A 15792-nucleotide genomic window follows, 5' to 3' on the forward strand; every position below is an offset into this window, starting at 1 on the left:
CCGTGCAGGGCCCCTGAAAATGGCCCTGTCATGGGCTCTGCACCCACGGGGCCACGTGGAAGCCACGTGCCAAGCGCCCCCTCCACCGTGGTGTGTGTGTGGAGGGGGGGACAGACCTGCGCTGTGGAGACGGTGGGACCAGCTGGGAGGGACCCGGAGAGCGGCTGTATCACGACCCTGGGTGAAGGGCCCTGGCTTCTCACGCCCCCTCGGCCTGGCTTGCCCGGGGCGTCTTGCCCCAGCCTATTCGGCCTGGCACAGGTTCTCCTGCCATCGTCAGAGCACCCTGGCTCTCTGAAAGCTTGGGGCTACGTCTTGGCCTTTTTCTCCTTGTCCTCTTGCACCAACGCAGATGCCGTTGGGGAGCGTTCCAGAGACCCTTTGAGTGTCCAGAACCTGGGTGGTGGACCGTTAAGTGAGCTCTGCCAGCCTCCCGATGGGTCCTGGGTGGCCCTGCTGGGTCCCCACCATGGCTGGTGGCGCTGCCCTCACTGCCCCACAGCTCAGTCCCCCCTGCCTCTGCTCCAGGTACATCCACAGGCCCTGCCTGCAGGTGATCGAGGCCATGCTGGTGGCCGCCGTCACAGCCACAGTCGCCTTCGTGCTGATTTACTCGTCCCGCGACTGCCAGCCCCTGCAGGGGAGCTCCGTGTCTTATCCCCTCCAGGTGGGCAGCCCAGGGCAGGGGCAGGCGCGAGCATTGCGGGGGCCAGGGGACTCGTCTGTCCTCCTGGAGGAGCGCCCCACAAAGTCTGGCGGGGGCCGCAGGGGTGGGGCTTGGCCTGCGGGAGGGACCTATGTGCACGGGCTCACCGCAGCGCCAGCATCTGTCAGTGACGAGCAGGTGGCTCAGTGGGGTCGGTCCACACGGCGGGGTGGGTTTACTCGGCACGGAGAGGGCTGAAGGGCCGGCAGGTGCTCAGGGCACGGCGGGAGGCTCTGCCCGAGAGGAGCATCCAGGACAGGTTTGCCCCCAGACAGGAGCAGGTGGGTGGTTGGCGGGGTGGCGTGTGGGCCTGGGGCCCTGGGCTGACCTGTGCCGGTGTGCTTGGAGCCCCCGCTCTGGTCCAGGCCTCCAGGGGCCACGGTCTTGCTGTCCTGGGGGTCAGGCCTACGGTGCGGGGGGGGCACAGACCTTTGCCTGCGGAGTGGGGGGGGTGCTCGCCACATGAGGTGGCAGGTCACCACACGTCCCAGGGGCAGATGCGCCATCCAACCTCTGAAGCCTTGGCTGTGCAGGGTCTGGTGCGGTCTTGCCTCGGCTCCAGGGCAGCAGCTGACCCCAGTGCCATGTGGCTGCGTCTGGTGCTGCCCGGGTTGGGCTGCCGCGGCCCACCACCTGTTCCGTCTCCTGGCCTTGCAGCTCTTCTGCGCAGACGGCGAGTACAACTCCATGGCCGCGGCCTTCTTCAACACCCCGGAGAAGAGTGTGGTCAGCCTCTTCCACGACCCCCCCGGTGCGTGCCTGTGCTCCAAGCTCTGTGCTGTTGGCCCCCTGTCCCCGCTGGCTGTCTCTGTGACCGACCCACAGACACCAGCCCCGGGCCTGGCTGCTGGCCAAGTGCACAGAGGGCAGGAGTCACTGCCCGGCCGCAGGACTGGGGTGTGCGAGTGCAGGGGCTGGCGGCCAGCACCCCGGAGGGCCCAGCCAGGCTCCCACGCCGTCTCCTCCTCTTCCTGGAGGCTGCCATGTCATCGGACAGTCTCATTTGCCAGGATGAGTTTTCCTTCTGGGGCTGCTGGCCGGGGTCGCTCCAGGTCAGGAGCAGACTGCTGACTCCCACGGCACGGCCACCGCCTCACCCGCCCACACGTTCTAGCAAAAGTCAGGCTCTGGACGCAGACCTGCCCCCACATCACCTGTCTCCATGCCGGAGGGGGCCTGTGGCACTCAGCCCGGTGCCACAGCCGTGCACACCCACGGGAGCCAGGGTGGCTGCTCCGAGCCATGGCCGCCCTGCTGTCTGCAGGCCCCTGCCTCGTCCCCAGTTGTTTCCTGCCACAGACACCACCTCTGGGAACTGCTGACCCTCCTGTGTGTGTGCGTGCGTGCATGCATGTGGAGCAGGAGTTGGCAAAGTTTAACAGACTTAAATATGAGGCAGAGCCCTTCCTGAGACGTGCCCAGCAGCCGTGCGGCATCACCAGGCCTCTGGGGGGCGCTCGTTCCAGGCTTTGATGGATGTCTTCCTGAGTCTGGAGTCACCGGGTGCTGGGCTGTGGCCGAGGTTCCTCCGGTTCCCTCCCCTGAGCCCTGGTGGTGCAGCCCTCTGCACACGCCTTCCCTCGGCCCCGGTCCCCACTCTGTCCCCAGCTCCCTTCGGCCCCGCCTGCAGAGCCGCCGTGCTTGCACCTCCAAGGGCCGGGCCTCTGAGCCTGGCTCCTGGCCTCTGAGGCCGGGGAAGCTGGGGGTCGGGCTGGGGCCCAGAGGCCGTGACCGGCCGCAGGGCGGGCAGCCTGCCCAGGGCTGAGCCGCATGGCTGGCCCCCTCTCCGCAGGCTCCTACAACCCCATGACGCTCGGCCTCTTCACGCTGGTCTACTTCTTCCTGGCCTGCTGGACCTACGGGCTCACGGTGTCGGCTGGCGTCTTCATCCCGTCCCTGCTCATCGGGGCCGCCTGGGGCCGCCTCTTCGGCATTTCCCTGTCCTACATCACCGGGGCTGCGGTGCGTGCGGGGCCGCGGGGCCCAGGCAGGGCCGGGAGGGGGGGGCTGTGCCCGCTGCCGCCTGGGGCCTGAGGGCCGGAGCAGGAGTCGGGGTGTGATGCCCAGACCCAGGGCCGCTGCTGCCTCCCGGCTTCCCCCTTCCACCTGCCTCGGTGGCGGCTTTGTTTTTGTTTTGAGAATTTTCTGTGTCTTGGTTGTTCAGACAATACTTTAAAAAGCTGCGGGAGGAGTTCCTTGGTGGCCTCATTGTTGAGGATTTGGCGTGTCACTGTCGTAGCCCCCGAACTTCGGGGGGCGCGGCCAAAGGGGCAGAGGCTGTGGGAGGCTCGCAAGCTTCCCGCCCCCCAGGCTCCGGCTCGTGTGCCTCCCAGGTTTTTCCGTGTCCTTTTCTAGTCCTTGGGTTTGGGGGGCTCTTTAAGTGGAGATAAGCCTCCCAGACCCTGAAGCCCGGGTCGGAATGTGCACAGTTCGGTGGCTCTGCAGCACGTGCACAGGCCTGGGCAGCACCGCCCTTATCTAGTTCTGGCTTGTTTTCAACAGCCCCTTGAAGAGGCCTGTCCACAGCCCCTGGCGGCCCCTGATCTGCCCTCTGCCCCCATGGAAGTACTTCTTCCGCCCAGGGCAGATTCTTGGGGTCATGTTGTGTGGCCCTTTGTATCTGGGTCTGCCTGAGCAGTGGTGTTTTCAGGGCTCAGCCATGTGGTAGCCCGAGGTGGATCGTCGCTCCTCTCCTGCCCGTGGGGCGGGGGCTGGGCGGAGGCTCTAGAGCTCAGCCACTGTCGCCTCAGGCTAGTTGAGTGTCATGTGAGGGATTGGCCCCTGGGCCCCGTGGTGTGGGCGTCCTGGCCGTTTGGGGAGGGTCCTCCCCGAAGCTCCACCTTATCCTTCCCTGCAGATCTGGGCGGACCCTGGCAAGTACGCCCTCATGGGAGCGGCTGCCCAGCTGGGTGAGTGTTGGCTTTCCGGGGCATCCGGGGCGGGTCACTGTCTCCCCGTCCCGTCCCCCGGTGCCACCTGGAGGGATGGTTCCAGGAGTGCTTGGGGACCACGCAGCCGCCTGCGGAGGCTCGAGCCCCAGCGCCCCCCCCCCCAACAGGTGGCATCGTGCGGATGACGCTGAGCCTGACGGTCATCATGATGGAGGCCACCAGCAACGTGACCTACGGCTTCCCCATCATGCTGGTGCTCATGACCGCCAAGATCGTGGGTGACGTCTTCATCGAGGTGCGGCCTCGGGAGGGGAGGGGGCGGGGCCGGCCCCGCCCACGCGCTCGCCTCCCGGCCCCGCCCCCTATGGCATAGCGTCGCCCCGCCCTCTCCGCAGGGCCTGTACGACATGCACATCCAGCTGCAGAGCGTGCCCTTCCTGCACTGGGAGGCCCCCGTCACCTCGCACTCGCTCACCGCCAGGTACCCCCACAGGCCGGGCCGGGGTGGCCTGGGAACGTCGCCCAGGGCTGGTTCTTCCGGGGCAGGGGCCGGGGTCGGGGTCTGTGGCTCCCCGGCCCTGGTCTGCAGACGTCCTGCCCCCGACCCCTTCCCGCCTGAGGAGCCTTGCCTGGGGCCGCGCGTCCGGAGCCCCCGCCCGCGGCGGTCACAGCGTGGCTCCCGCACAGGGAGGTGATGAGCGCGCCGGTCACCTGCCTGCGGAGGAGGGAGAAGGTGGGCGTCATCGTGGACGTGCTGAGCAGCTCGGCCTCCAACCACAACGGCTTCCCCGTGGTGGACAGTGCCGACGCCGCGCAGGTACCAACACGGGAGCCCTGCTTTGGGGTCGGGGTTCCTGGGCTGCCGGCTATGCAGGGTCCGCGTGAGCGCTGTCCTCTGGCCGCGTGCCGGACACACCCACGTGTCCCGTGGTCACGCCCCAAACCTTGCCGCCCACCGAGGCAGCGGTTTGGCCAGAACGTCCCACCACACCTGCACGGCGCCTGTCACTGCGGCTCCCGTGTGTGGAACGAATTTTCTCAGGGCCGGGCCTGCTGCTCGCCCCTCGCAGGGGCTGGGACCTCCGGGCACCTCGGCCCCTGTCCAGGGGTCCCTGCCCACTGCCCTCCCCGGGTGTTGGGGCTCTTGAGCTTGCGCAGCTCAGGCGCCTGTGGTGGGGTTGGTGCCCATGTGGCGCCTGCCATGCAGTGTCACTCTGGCACTGCCGCCCAGCCCCCTGACCCGCCCGGGTCCCCAGCGCCTGCGAATTCTCTCTCCCTCGTCTCTCCCGCAGCCGCCGCGACTCCAGGGCTTGATCCTGCGCTCCCAGCTCATCGTCCTGCTGAAGCACAAGGTAGGTTCTCGGCACTGTGGGGACACCGGGGTGGCGCTGGGCTCTGGACAGCCGCCCGCTGCCCGCAGGTGTTCGTGGAGCGCTCCAGCATGGGCCTGGTGCGGCGCCGGCTGCGGCTGAAGGACTTCCGCGACGCCTACCCACGCTTCCCCCCGATCCAGTCCATCCACGTGTCGCAGGACGAGCGCGAGTGCACCATGGACTTGTCCGAGTTCATGAACCCCTCGCCCTACACGGTGCCCCAGGTGCGCAGGCGCGCGGGGGTGGGGGAGGTGGGGGGGGGCTCCGCAGCGGGGCTGTGCGGGGTGGGGCGGCGCTCCACCGGCGGGTCAGGCTGCCCCCACGTTGCAGGAGGCGTCCCTGCCGCGCGTGTTCAAGCTCTTCCGGGCCCTGGGACTCCGGCACCTTGTGGTGGTGGACAACCGCAATCAGGTGAGCAGCGGGAGCTCCCACACTGCACCACCAGGGCAGGGGTACCCCCCGGAGGCCAGGCTGCTGGATTTCGTGATGTGCCCTTGCTCCTGCAGGTGGTCGGACTGGTGACCAGGAAGGACCTGGCCAGGTACCGGCTCGGGAAGGGGGGCCTGGAGGAACTCTCTCTGGCTCAGACATGAGGCCCTGGCCTCAGCACCTCTTCTGGGCGCCCGCCTCGCTCCCCGGGCGGCAGCGGATCCAGTGTTCTCCATATCTTGGGGACGGCCTGGCCTGGCCTCTGATACCCATGGGCTCCTGGCATTCATGGTGCCCTTCCCCCCAAGCCCCTTGGATGCCACCTGCCAGGCTTCCATTTTCTCACTACCAGGAATCAGTTGTGCAGCTTCTGCTCTCTCTTGGGGAGTGTGTGTCTGCACGTGTGCACGCTTTGCACGTGTGCTTAGCAGCTGGCGTGCTGGGCCCTGTGGGTCCGAGTCCATGGCCCCCCGCGCAGGGCGCGTAGCCTGGGAGGACCATGCTTTGAGCACCGCCAGCTGGAGCCGGGGTGACTGGAGGCAGAGACATGAGCCGGATTGGGAGCCGGACTGCCTGGAGGACAGACCCCAGACTCAGCACGTGCACCCCGGGCCCCCCCTGCGGGGTGGTAGGGCTCTGCACTGGGGTCCCGGCCAAGGGGCAGAGCTGGGACTCTCCCGTGGGTCTGGACCCTGCATCCAGCCACACTGTGTCCGCGCCCCAGGGAGGCGGGGCTTCCCGCACATGGTTTGGCTCAGGGCCCCCCGACCCCCCCCACCCCCCCGGGGCGGCTCTTCTTCTAGTGTTGGGGCAGGTGGTTTTGGGGATGAACTGGGGAGGCCAGAGCAGGGGTCCACTCCTTCCAGGCTGGGTCATGGGGGATCCTGTTTTCTAAAGTGACTCCTGTCGCCATTCTGCTGCTCTGACAAGGGACACGGATGCCTTTTCAGTGGTTGGGCGGTACACCTCGGTTTTAGCCCTTTTCGAGGGTGTGGGCCTCCACTCCCTGGCGGGGAGCCCTCCACGGGGGGCGCCAGGGGCCAAGTGTGGGGTCTGAATGGGAGAAATAAAGGAATTGTACCCAGACTGCTGGTGCCAGTGTCCTTGTTCCACCCGTAAGGCCACCGTTGGGCATCCTGGGATTCACGGGCCGGGGGCCCTTTCGTGTGCAGCGCAGGGAGGGGGCGCGGGCAAGAGGCTTGGGGACCCACAGGAGGGGAAGCCTCTGGGCCCCCTCACCTGGCAGAAGGCAGGCCCCGAGCACCACGTCTTGTGTGGACGTCGGCCCCGAGGCTCCTGACCCACTGGACTCCATCTCTGTGGGGGGCAATGCGTTGCCTCTGAGACGTTCACCTTGTCACCCCGTGGGTGGGTCTGGGTGACAGTGGAGGGCAGGTCCTCCCGGGCGGGACAAGGGGCCCAAGTGTCCACGCCATCCTCGGCCTCCAGCTCTTGGCGGTGACCGTGGGTTGAGGGCCTGCGTCAGGAAAGTTGCAGCTCCCTCTGGCCTCTTACCTTCTCACTGGGGCTGCCGGGAGGTCAGAGTCACCAGTGCACCTGCTCTGTGGCACTGCCGGTCCGGCCCCGTGGTCTCTGCCCTCGAGGCCCGGCTGTGGGACCGGCTGGCTTTGGGGTCGGGGGGTGTTCTGGGCTCTCGGACCAGAGGCCTGGCAGTTGCTCCAGGGCCTCCCTCTCCTCCCACCCAGCCCAGGCTGGGGGTCTCCCAACCTTGACCCAGCAGCTGCTCCCCCACCCCACCCCACCGCCGACTGGCTGAATTGGTGCCCTCTTGGGTCTTTCCAGAAATGGGCAGTTGGGGAGGTCCTGCCAGAATGGGGACGCTGAGGACTCAGGTTCCACCGGCAGTTGGGCGGTGAAGTCAGGAGGTTCTGCTGCAGCAGAGAAGGTTCCAGAAGAGCGTCCACGGTCTATCTCCCTTGGTTTTGTCTTCAAAGGAGACGTGAGGGCAGGAGCTGCTGCTTCATGCCCCCCGAGCTCCCCCAGGCCTCCAGCTCTGACTCTCCTGCCTCCCTCTATCCCCCCACCACCCTGCTCCCCCGTTATTCTGGGCCCCAACTCTGGGCAGCCACCGGGTGCTTGGGCCCAGGGCCTCTTGGCAGCAGCAAAAGCCACAGGCGGGCTGTCTGAGGTGAGCTGAGGCCGGAGCTGGGGGGACTGTCCAGGGAGGGGCCTGCACGGGCGTGTGGATCACGTGGGACAGCTCCGTCTCCTGACCCCAGGTCCCCTTAGAGCCCCAGCGCTCCCTCTGGCAGGTGCTGTGCCCTCTGCTGCCCAATGCTGTGTGTCATCGGTCAGGGGCCTGGACCTCTCTGAGCCTGAGCTTCCCGCGTGGACAGCGAGAGTGGAGCTCCCCCTGGGCCTCGCCGTGTCACCCAGTGAGGTGAGCTCGGCGGTCACGCTCGCAGGGACCTGGGTCGCCGTTTTCCTGGGCTTCATCTGGGGGCGGCCCCCCTCCTGTTGTCCCTGAAGGCGAACCCCAAGGTACTTGGAGAGCTGGCGGCCAACAACCCCTCGTCAGGGGCCTCACCCCCATGCCAGCTGAGCACCGTCTGCCCTGAGGACCTGGAGCTCCTCCTGGCGGGGGCGCTGTCCAGCACCGAGCCCTCGAGTCTGGAGGAGGTGGCTGAGAGGTGCGAGTCCAGCGGCCTAGCGTCCACGGCCTCCGTCCCGGAGCAGCTCGCACCCAAGCACCCGCAGCAGCTGGAGCAGCAGTGAGCCCCCGGGGAGCAGGCATGGGGAGCCTCGCCTCAGCGCCCCACACTCGTGGCCAACGCAGCCTGCTCCTTGCCCCTCAGGGTGGTGGACCTGCAGGCCGAGGTGGCGTCCTTGTGGGGACACAAGGCCCACTGTGAGCGAGCGACGCTGCGCCTGCTGCAGGAGCTGTTGCAGGTGCGAGCCCGCCTGCAGCTGCAGGACGCAGAGTTGGAGAGGCTGTGGCATGAGGTGCAGCAGGTGGCTCAGGCCCCCGAGAAGGAAGCCCTCCAGGTGGGGCACCGTCCCCCGGTGTCAGGGCAGCTTTTCCTGGACCCTGAGCCCCGCGCAGCCCCTGCCGCCCAAGCCGAGAGCCTTGGCCGTCCCTGGGGCCCGGCTCCATGTGCGCAGGTCGAGCTGGGAGGGCCTCCGCCAGCCTGTCCACAGCCCACATCCTCCGCCTTGCAGTTCCCCAGCCCGCAGCACCACAACCAGATGCAGGCCCTGGACAGGAGGTACCCACTCTCGAGGCGCAGGCCTAGCAGGAGGGAGAGGGGCTTGGGAAAGCAGCGTCCGATGCCAGGCTATCCTGGGCATCAGCTCTGGGCTTTTGTTTCTTCCAATGTGGTGTCTGGCCCTGTAAGCAAACATGCCCACAGCTGGACTCAGAAAGGTCTGGTTGCTGGGGTCTAGCAGCCTGTGGAGCCTGGGGAAGGGGTTGGGGGCTTGCTGCTGGGCCCTGTGGCCAGGCCTCTCCCTGAAGGCTGCCCAGCCCCGCTCCTAGCCACCAGGAGGGGGGCCGCGCAGGCCCCAGGCAGAAGCAGCTCTTGTGTGCCAGGCTGGTGGAGGTCCGGGAGGCCCTGACCCACATCAGGAGGAAGCAGGCGCTCCAGGACTCTGAGCGGAAGGCTGCTGAGCAGGAGGCCGGCCTCAGGTGGGCCCCTCGGGGTGGGGGGCTCTCTCTGACCCACTGAGTGGCGGGGGCGAGGGGGAGTCACCAAGGCAGGGCAGGCGTCCCCCTGGCCTCAGTGCCAAGCTGCTGATTGACAGCAGATCTCAGACGCAAGCCTGGGCCTCGCCCCCTTCCCCACTGGTCACCCCCACGGGAGAAGCAGCTCTCGGGGCCGAGCAGGGACACGGAGTTGGCTTCTGGCCTCTGTATGTTTACTCAGGCAGGGGTGTGCCCTCTGGTCCTGCACCCCCAGTTGAGGCCCTGGCCTGCACGGACTCTTGGCGTCCAGGCCCACCAGCCTCCCTCCGGCCGGCTGGGCTGCTGTGACCTGCAGGCATTGCCCTTAGGTTGGCCGAGCTGACTGAGAAACTGAAGCAGGAGGCACGGGAATGGGAGGTGGCCTGCGGGGCCTTGCAGAAGAGCCAGGAGGCGGCTGGCCAGAGGGTGGACCTTGAGGTGGCCAGGATGCAGGTACCTGGGAGGTGAATCAGGCCAAGGCAGGGCCCTGATGTCTGGGCAGAAGTACCCTGATGCTCCCAGCCCATGGGTCCTCCATTGGCAGGTTCTTCCCTCAGCCCAGCTCTCTTGTTTTTTTGTGTTTTTTGTTTGTTTGTTTGTTTGTTTGCTTTTTAGGGCTGCACCTGCGACACATGGAAGTTCCCAGGCTAGGGGTCGAATTGAAACTGCAGCTGCCAGCCTACACCACAGCCACAGCAACGTGGGGTCCGAGCCCTGTCTGCAACCAACACCACAGCTGGATCCTTAACTCACTGAGCAGGGCCAGGGATCGAACCCGCATCCTCATGGATCCTAGTCGGGTTTGTTAACTGCCGAGCCACAAAGGGAACTCCCTCAGCTCTCGTTTTGTTTCTGTCTACATGTTTGGACCCAGGGGTCAACCCAGGTCCTGTGCTGTGTCCTGCGGTGTTGAGATGAGCTGATGTCTTAGGCAGTTTGTGTCTCCTCCTTGGGCACACAAGCCACACTGCCGTGCTCTGTGGCCACAGGTGACCACGGTGCCACATGGAACACGACCTCCGTCACCCGGTCCTTAGCACTGGTGCTGTGTTGGCTCTGCTCCCCCACCCCACCCCGCCCCCGCCCCCTGGGTGACCAGCACCCAGATGGAGAAATAGGCCCCTCCCTCAGCACGTCGCGCTTCAGTGCTTCCCTCCGAAAAGACGAGGCCCCCCGGTGGCCCTGCTCGCCGCCGGTGTGTGCGGGCCCAGAGGGTGGGGCGTCGGGGGTCGGGGGATCCCCTCCGGACCAGCCCCTTCGGCTCTGCAAATAGAGGCCAGGGACTGCGCCTTGTCCCCAGCTGCCACTGCCCACACGGCTCAGCTGCCCGGCTCCTGCGGCCCCTGCCGCCACCCTGTGGGGTCACTGTCTTGGTGCCATCGAGAGGCAGGAGCCCCAGGAAGCGCTGAGCCCAGGGATTCCTGACGCCCCCGGGGCCGGGTCCGCGCCCTGCAGCCGCTGCGGGGTTTGCGAACAAAGCTTTATCGGCTCACGGCCGTCTGTGTACTGTCGTCCCCAGCTGCCTCTGCGCTGGAGCGGCAGAGCCGAGGGCGATGACAGAGACCCTGTGGCCCGTGAACCCCAAACACCTGCTGCCCTCCGGTTCTTGACAGAAACAGGTGGCCGGGCCCTGCTCCGGGTCACCGTGCGTGGGGCAGGGGGCCCCGCAAGGACTCCGGCTCACCTGCTGCTGGGCTGGTGCCTCCTGCTGGAGCCCTGCCAGCCCCTGGGCGTGTGAGGAAGGCAGACAGGCGGGCTGGCCAGGCCCCCGACGCCTCACCTTGACCCTGGGTGCAGCCGGAAGGAGCTGGGGGGAGGGGAGGGCTCCCCCCCCACCCCGCCCCGGGCCTGGAGGACGAGGCAAACTGAGCAGGCACATGTGTACACAGACAGGCCACCCTGGGGCAGCTCTGGGCAGGGGTGGGGTCTGCTGGCCCCTTCGCCACCTCCCCTGAAGGTGTCTGCGGCCACTCAGGATCTCGAGGGTCCTGGCCTCGTGGAGCTTGTCCTTGGGGCCCTTTGCAGCCCTCGCGCCTGGCCCTCTGGGGAGACAGGTGACCCCTGCCTGCCCTGCCTTCCTTCCTAAGGAGGGAGTCATGGCCCGGCTCTGCAGGGGACACCGGACCAGGGCCCCTCCGAGCGAGGTGCTGGGCAGAAGACCAGCACAACGTGATGGCGCTGTGGGTGACGGGGACCCCCACGCCCGCAGGCGCAGATGACCAAGCTTGGCGAGGAGATGAGCCTCCGCTTCCTCAAGAGGGAGGCCAAGCTGTGCGGCTTCCTGCAGAAGAGCTTCCTGGCCCTGGAGAAGGTGGGCACCGGCGGGTATGGGGTGGCGCTCCCAGTCCTTGGCTCACATGGACACAAGCGGGGACATTCTGCAGAGAATGAAGGCCTCAGACAGCGCACGGCTGCGGGCAGAGAGCGGCCTGCGGCAGGAGCTGGAGAGCAGGTGGCAGCAGTTCCGCGAGCGGGACGAGGAACACATGCAGGCCCTGCGGGGACATTGCCAGGTACACAGCGCGGCGGGGCTGGCGGGAGGTCTGGGCCGGAGCTGGGGCAGGTCTCAGGCCGCCTCTGCCCGGCAGCAGGAAGAATGCCACCTCCTGGAGCAGTGCCGGGGCCTGGACAAGGCTGTGGTCCAGCTGACCGAGTTCGTGCAGCAGAACCAGGCGTCACTGAACCGAGTCCTGCTGGCCGAGCAGAAGGCCTGGTGGGTACCCGAGTGGGGCCTCAGACGGGGTGAAGGGACGGCCCTGCCCCCCTGCCCCCGGCATCCTGAGCCCAGCAGGGCACCCTGGGGCCGAGAAGCTGCCCTTTAATGGGGGTTCCGCCCCTCCCCCAGCCTGTCAGTGGATGGACGCAGCTCCATCTCAGGGACCCCTAAGGTCACCACTTATCCTGTCCTCCCCGGGGCCTCCTGGAAGGTTCTGAAGCCGGCAGCCAGGCTCCCTACCCTGGCCCAGTGCTGACGGGTGGGCCAGCCTTGGCGGAGGGCTAGTATCTCTCAGTGTCACCAACCCCCAGGGCTGCCAAGGGACACCTGGAGGACAGCCGGGCTGGGGAGCTGGCCGCCTACCTGCGGGAGAACCTGGCGGCCACCCAGATGGCCGGTGAGCTGGCCCAGCGAGAGATACGCAGCGCCCTGGAGCTGGTGAGGCGGCGGCCGCGGTCAGATCTCCTTGCGGGCCCCCTGCCCCGATGCAGGCAGCACACTCAGCCCGGCCCCCTGCAGCTCCAGGAGAAGAGCCAGGCTCTGGAGGTGTCCGTGACTGAGCTGGTCAGGCAGGTGAAGGACATGAGTGACCACTTCCTGGCCCTGAGCTGGAGGCTGGACCTGCAGGAGCAGACACTGAGCCTCAGGCTGCGGGAGGTGACGTGACGGGGCTGCCAGGGGAAGGGCACGCCTAGATGCGAGGGGTCCCGGCACCCGTCTTGCCAGCCCAGCAACTGTGCACAAGGCCCAGGGCAGCCCCGAGCCCAGAGCCCTCCTGCTGGGGGCGGGCGGCCCAGGGTCAGAGGCGGAGTGCCAACCGCACAGCGGCTCCCCGGAGAGCGGGCACATCCTGTACCACTGGCCCTTGCAAGGTGTGTCATCCCGCCGAGCACGTGTTCAGGGCTATACGGTCACAGTCGTTTCTAGAACCTCTCCATCCCCTGAAGGGGACCCTGGGCGTTCGCTGTCACGCCCCTCCCCAGAGCTGCTGTCTGTCCCTGGACGTGCCTGCTCTGGACGTTTCCTATAAACAGACTCGTCTACCGTGGCCACTGTCACTGCACATCGCGGTTCAAGGCACCTCCGTGTGGTGCCTCGTGTCACGGGCGCCTTCCTCTTGCGGCTGCCGTGTGTTTCACTGTGTGGGGGGACCACAGCTTATCTGCTTGTCCCCCGACGGGCACTGGGCTGCTGCCCTTTGGATGCCCTTGTGCTACTGTGAACACACGTGTACGGCAGGGCCGGGTTCCCAGGGCCTGTCCCACGTCCCCCGTGCTACACGTGTGGGCAGGTTGCCAGTTCTGTGTCCCCGTCCATAGCGATTCAAGGTCAGTGGGGGTGGGCCTGAGAAGGGAGTCAGGCCAGGCCTTCTTCTCCGGGATGCTGTTCTTTCTGTTCAGCCTGGCAGCCCTGCCCAGGAGGACTGGGGCCCCAGAGGGTGCCGGCCAGGCCATCTGGAGCTGTGTCCACTCCGTGTGGACGTGCTCACAGTTCAGCGGAGCCTGTGCCCTCCAGAAGCTCTGCTGTGTGGGGGTGGCCATCTGGGGTGCGACTCTGGCTCCAGCAGACAGGTCTGTCCGCCTGCCACCTCCCTCTCTGAGCAGGCTCCAGCCCTCACCGCGTGTCCACGCCCCAGGCACACAGTGAGTGGGAAGCCGCAGAGCAGAGATCGCGGGCAGACCTGGCGCAGTGGCGAGAGGAGGCCGAGGCACACCTGCAGGAGGTGCAGGAGAAAGTGGACAGCCTGCCGCGGCAGGTGGGTGCTGGCTGGGCGGCCTCCCCTCCCCCGCTGGGCCGGCTCTGAACCCCCCTCCCCCGCCCACCTGCTCCTCCTTCCAGATAGAGGCCCTTTACGACAAGTGCATCCTTCACAAGAGCGACTCAGACCTCAAGATCTCTGCTGAGGCCAAAGCCAGGTGAGGCCCCCAGCTCCTGTCACAGCCTGGCAGCGCTGTCAGGGGCTGAGCTGGTCCCCCCCAGGATGGCACAGCCATCTCAGAGCCCCCCTGCTGCGTCACATGGCTTCCTGACAGTGGTTCCCCGCCACGCCCCATGCCTGTGGCAGCCGACCCCTCCCCAGCCTGGGCCTGGCCTCTGCAGGGGGCAGCCTTCCCTCTGTCACCTGCTGGGGGTCCCGCGGTCCCCACCGTGGTGGGGTGGCAAGGCCCATGCTCTGCCTGGGCCCCCTCCCGCCCCCGTCCCGCCCCCGGGACCTCCCCAGAGCCCGGTAGCCTCGGCCTCCTGTGCACACAGAGAGTTCGAGGTCGAGGCCGTGCGGCAGGAGCTGGCCGGTTTGCTGTCCTCCGTGCAGCTGCTCAGGGGGGGCAACCCAGGGCGGAAGATCGCCGAGATCCAGGGCAAGCTGGCCACGGTACCCTGGGCCCCGCCGCCGGCGCGTGCCACGGGGTGTGGGGGCGTCCAGCTCAGATGGGGCGGCTCCTTCCGAGGGGCCCAGGCCCGCCTCCCAGGAGGCTTGGGTCCAGAACACCCAAATGGCAGTGGGCGAGTCAGGCTCACGGCACGGCCATCCCGCTGGGTGGCTCTGCGTGTCTCTGCAGGTGTCAAACGCTGGGGTGGCTCTGCAGGCACAGGGGGAGGAGTGCCCTGAGCTCTGGAGGGGCCCACCCTGTCCTCAGGCCGAATGAGTGACACGCCCGGCTCCCCCCAGATGGGGGGGGGGGAAGGACCTGCATGTTGCAGGCGGGCTCAAACAGTGATTGGGTTGGGGGCTGCCCTCCAGGGCTGAAGGCGCTGCTTTCCGAGCCCACGAACCCCGGGCCGCGTTTAGTTTCAGAATCAAATGATGAAATTGGAAAACAGCATCCAGGACAACAAGACTATCCAGAACCTCAAGTTTAACACCGAAACCAAGCTGGTGAGCTCCCCCCGCCCCCGGCCCCACGGGCGGGCCGCCCTCCTCTCTGACTCCCAGCGCCCCCCGCCTGGCTACCCCCCCAGCTTTGGGGGCTGCCCGGCCGTCTGTCCATGTGCGCGTGTGGTCCAGGCAGCATTTCCCGCTCGATGGGGCCCCAGTTTGGCCCTGGGAGATGGATGCCATGGGCCGGCCCGCCCCTTCTGTTCCTGCGTCCTCAGCGCACGGAGGAGGTGGCCGCCCTGCGGGAGAGCATGATGCGCCTGTGGAGCGAGGGCGGCCCCTGGGCCCTGACGCTGGGCAGCAGGCGGGTGCTTATGTCCCTGGTGAGGCAGCAGTTCTTCATCAAGGACGTGGCCCCCAGCGAGGGGCTGCCGCTGAACCGCTGGGGTGTGTACCAGGCTGTGAGGTGGGTAGCAGCAGCCGCCAGGCCCAGGCCCAGGGCTGGGGGAGGCCCCGAGGGCCGGGGGGTGGAGGGGGTCCGGGGCCTGAGCCGTGTCTCCGGGCAGGTGGCTGCGGTGGAAGGCGATGCTCATGAACCTGGTGGCCCGGCGGAGGTCAAAGGCGGTTGGGGAGAAGCCCACCGGCCGGAAGCCCACCCAGCCGCTCTCCTCCCTGGCCCCCTCCCGGAAATAAACAGCCGCCCCGTGCCTGTCAGAGTCCAGAGTCCCCCCATCCGGGGGCCAGCAGGCCTTGGGCTGCGATGTGCCAAGAGGACCCTTCCCCGGACTCCCTGAAACCCTGCTCCTACCCCAGGTCCGCCGCACCCGGGAGGTGGCAGAGGCAGCGGCTTTCCTGCCTTGAGGCAGGAGCCACCAGCGCCCTTGCTCCTGCCCTCCAGGAAAGCCTTGGCCCCCATGGCAGCTGTAGCTGGTCCTGCCACCTGCCGCAGGTGCCACAGGAGGGGCCGCCCTGGACCAGACAGGCGGTGCCAAGGGCGCCCTTTGCTCTGACTGGAATCATGGGGGCTGGTCTGGGGAAATGGGGCTCCCCAGAGGGGGATACAGCGTGTAGGCCCCCTGAGCCCACCACCTCTGAGGGGTCACAGCCCCTGCCCTGTCCTCCTCTTATGGCCAGAGCTTCTGGGCGGCCCTGCCGGACCCCACCCATCCCCTGACCCTAG

At 67.5% G+C, this 15792-nt stretch overlaps 2 protein-coding genes across 2 annotated transcripts in view; both read left to right on the plus strand.

Moving 5' to 3' along the window:
• Positions 1-6485, plus strand: part of CLCN7 (chloride voltage-gated channel 7) — a 20224-nt gene extending 13739 nt beyond the window's left edge. The window contains exons 15-25 of the mRNA XM_047780989.1: positions 529-667; positions 1364-1457; positions 2499-2668; positions 3564-3615; positions 3765-3892; positions 3993-4078; positions 4285-4414; positions 4890-4949; positions 5018-5194; positions 5301-5381; positions 5477-6485. Of these exons, the coding sequence (XP_047636945.1) occupies positions 529-667; positions 1364-1457; positions 2499-2668; positions 3564-3615; positions 3765-3892; positions 3993-4078; positions 4285-4414; positions 4890-4949; positions 5018-5194; positions 5301-5381; positions 5477-5563 (1204 nt within the window). The 3' untranslated portion in view covers positions 5564-6485. The remainder of the gene's footprint in view (positions 1-528; positions 668-1363; positions 1458-2498; positions 2669-3563; positions 3616-3764; positions 3893-3992; positions 4079-4284; positions 4415-4889; positions 4950-5017; positions 5195-5300; positions 5382-5476) is intronic.
• CCDC154 (coiled-coil domain containing 154) lies at positions 5862-15437 on the plus strand. The gene is made up of 15 exons (XM_047782779.1): positions 5862-6027; positions 7801-8131; positions 8216-8626; positions 8950-9045; positions 9411-9534; positions 11291-11392; positions 11466-11594; positions 11670-11794; positions 12109-12454; positions 13434-13553; positions 13637-13713; positions 14051-14168; positions 14586-14672; positions 14891-15078; positions 15179-15437. The coding sequence occupies exons 1-15, from the start codon at positions 5862-5864 to the stop codon at positions 15303-15305; spliced, it is 2547 nt and encodes an 848-aa protein (XP_047638735.1). The 3' UTR covers positions 15306-15437.
• Positions 15438-15792: the final 355 nt, after the last annotated feature.

This window comes from Phacochoerus africanus, chromosome 5, assembly GCF_016906955.1.
Source record: "Phacochoerus africanus isolate WHEZ1 chromosome 5, ROS_Pafr_v1, whole genome shotgun sequence".
NCBI lineage: Eukaryota > Metazoa > Chordata > Mammalia > Artiodactyla > Suidae > Phacochoerus > Phacochoerus africanus.

Excerpts from the sequence above, each read along its gene's own strand:
- CCDC154 (XM_047782779.1), top strand. The coding sequence starts at position 5,862 with ATGGCCCCCCGCGCAGGGCGCGTAGCCTGGGAGGACCATGCTTTGAGC. Across the intron at positions 9,046-9,410 it reads GAGCAGGAGGCCGGCCTCAG|GTTGGCCGAGCTGACTGAGA; the intron begins GTGGGCCCCTCG and ends CATTGCCCTTAG. Across the intron at positions 14,673-14,890 it reads TTAACACCGAAACCAAGCTG|CGCACGGAGGAGGTGGCCGC; the intron begins GTGAGCTCCCCC and ends CTGCGTCCTCAG.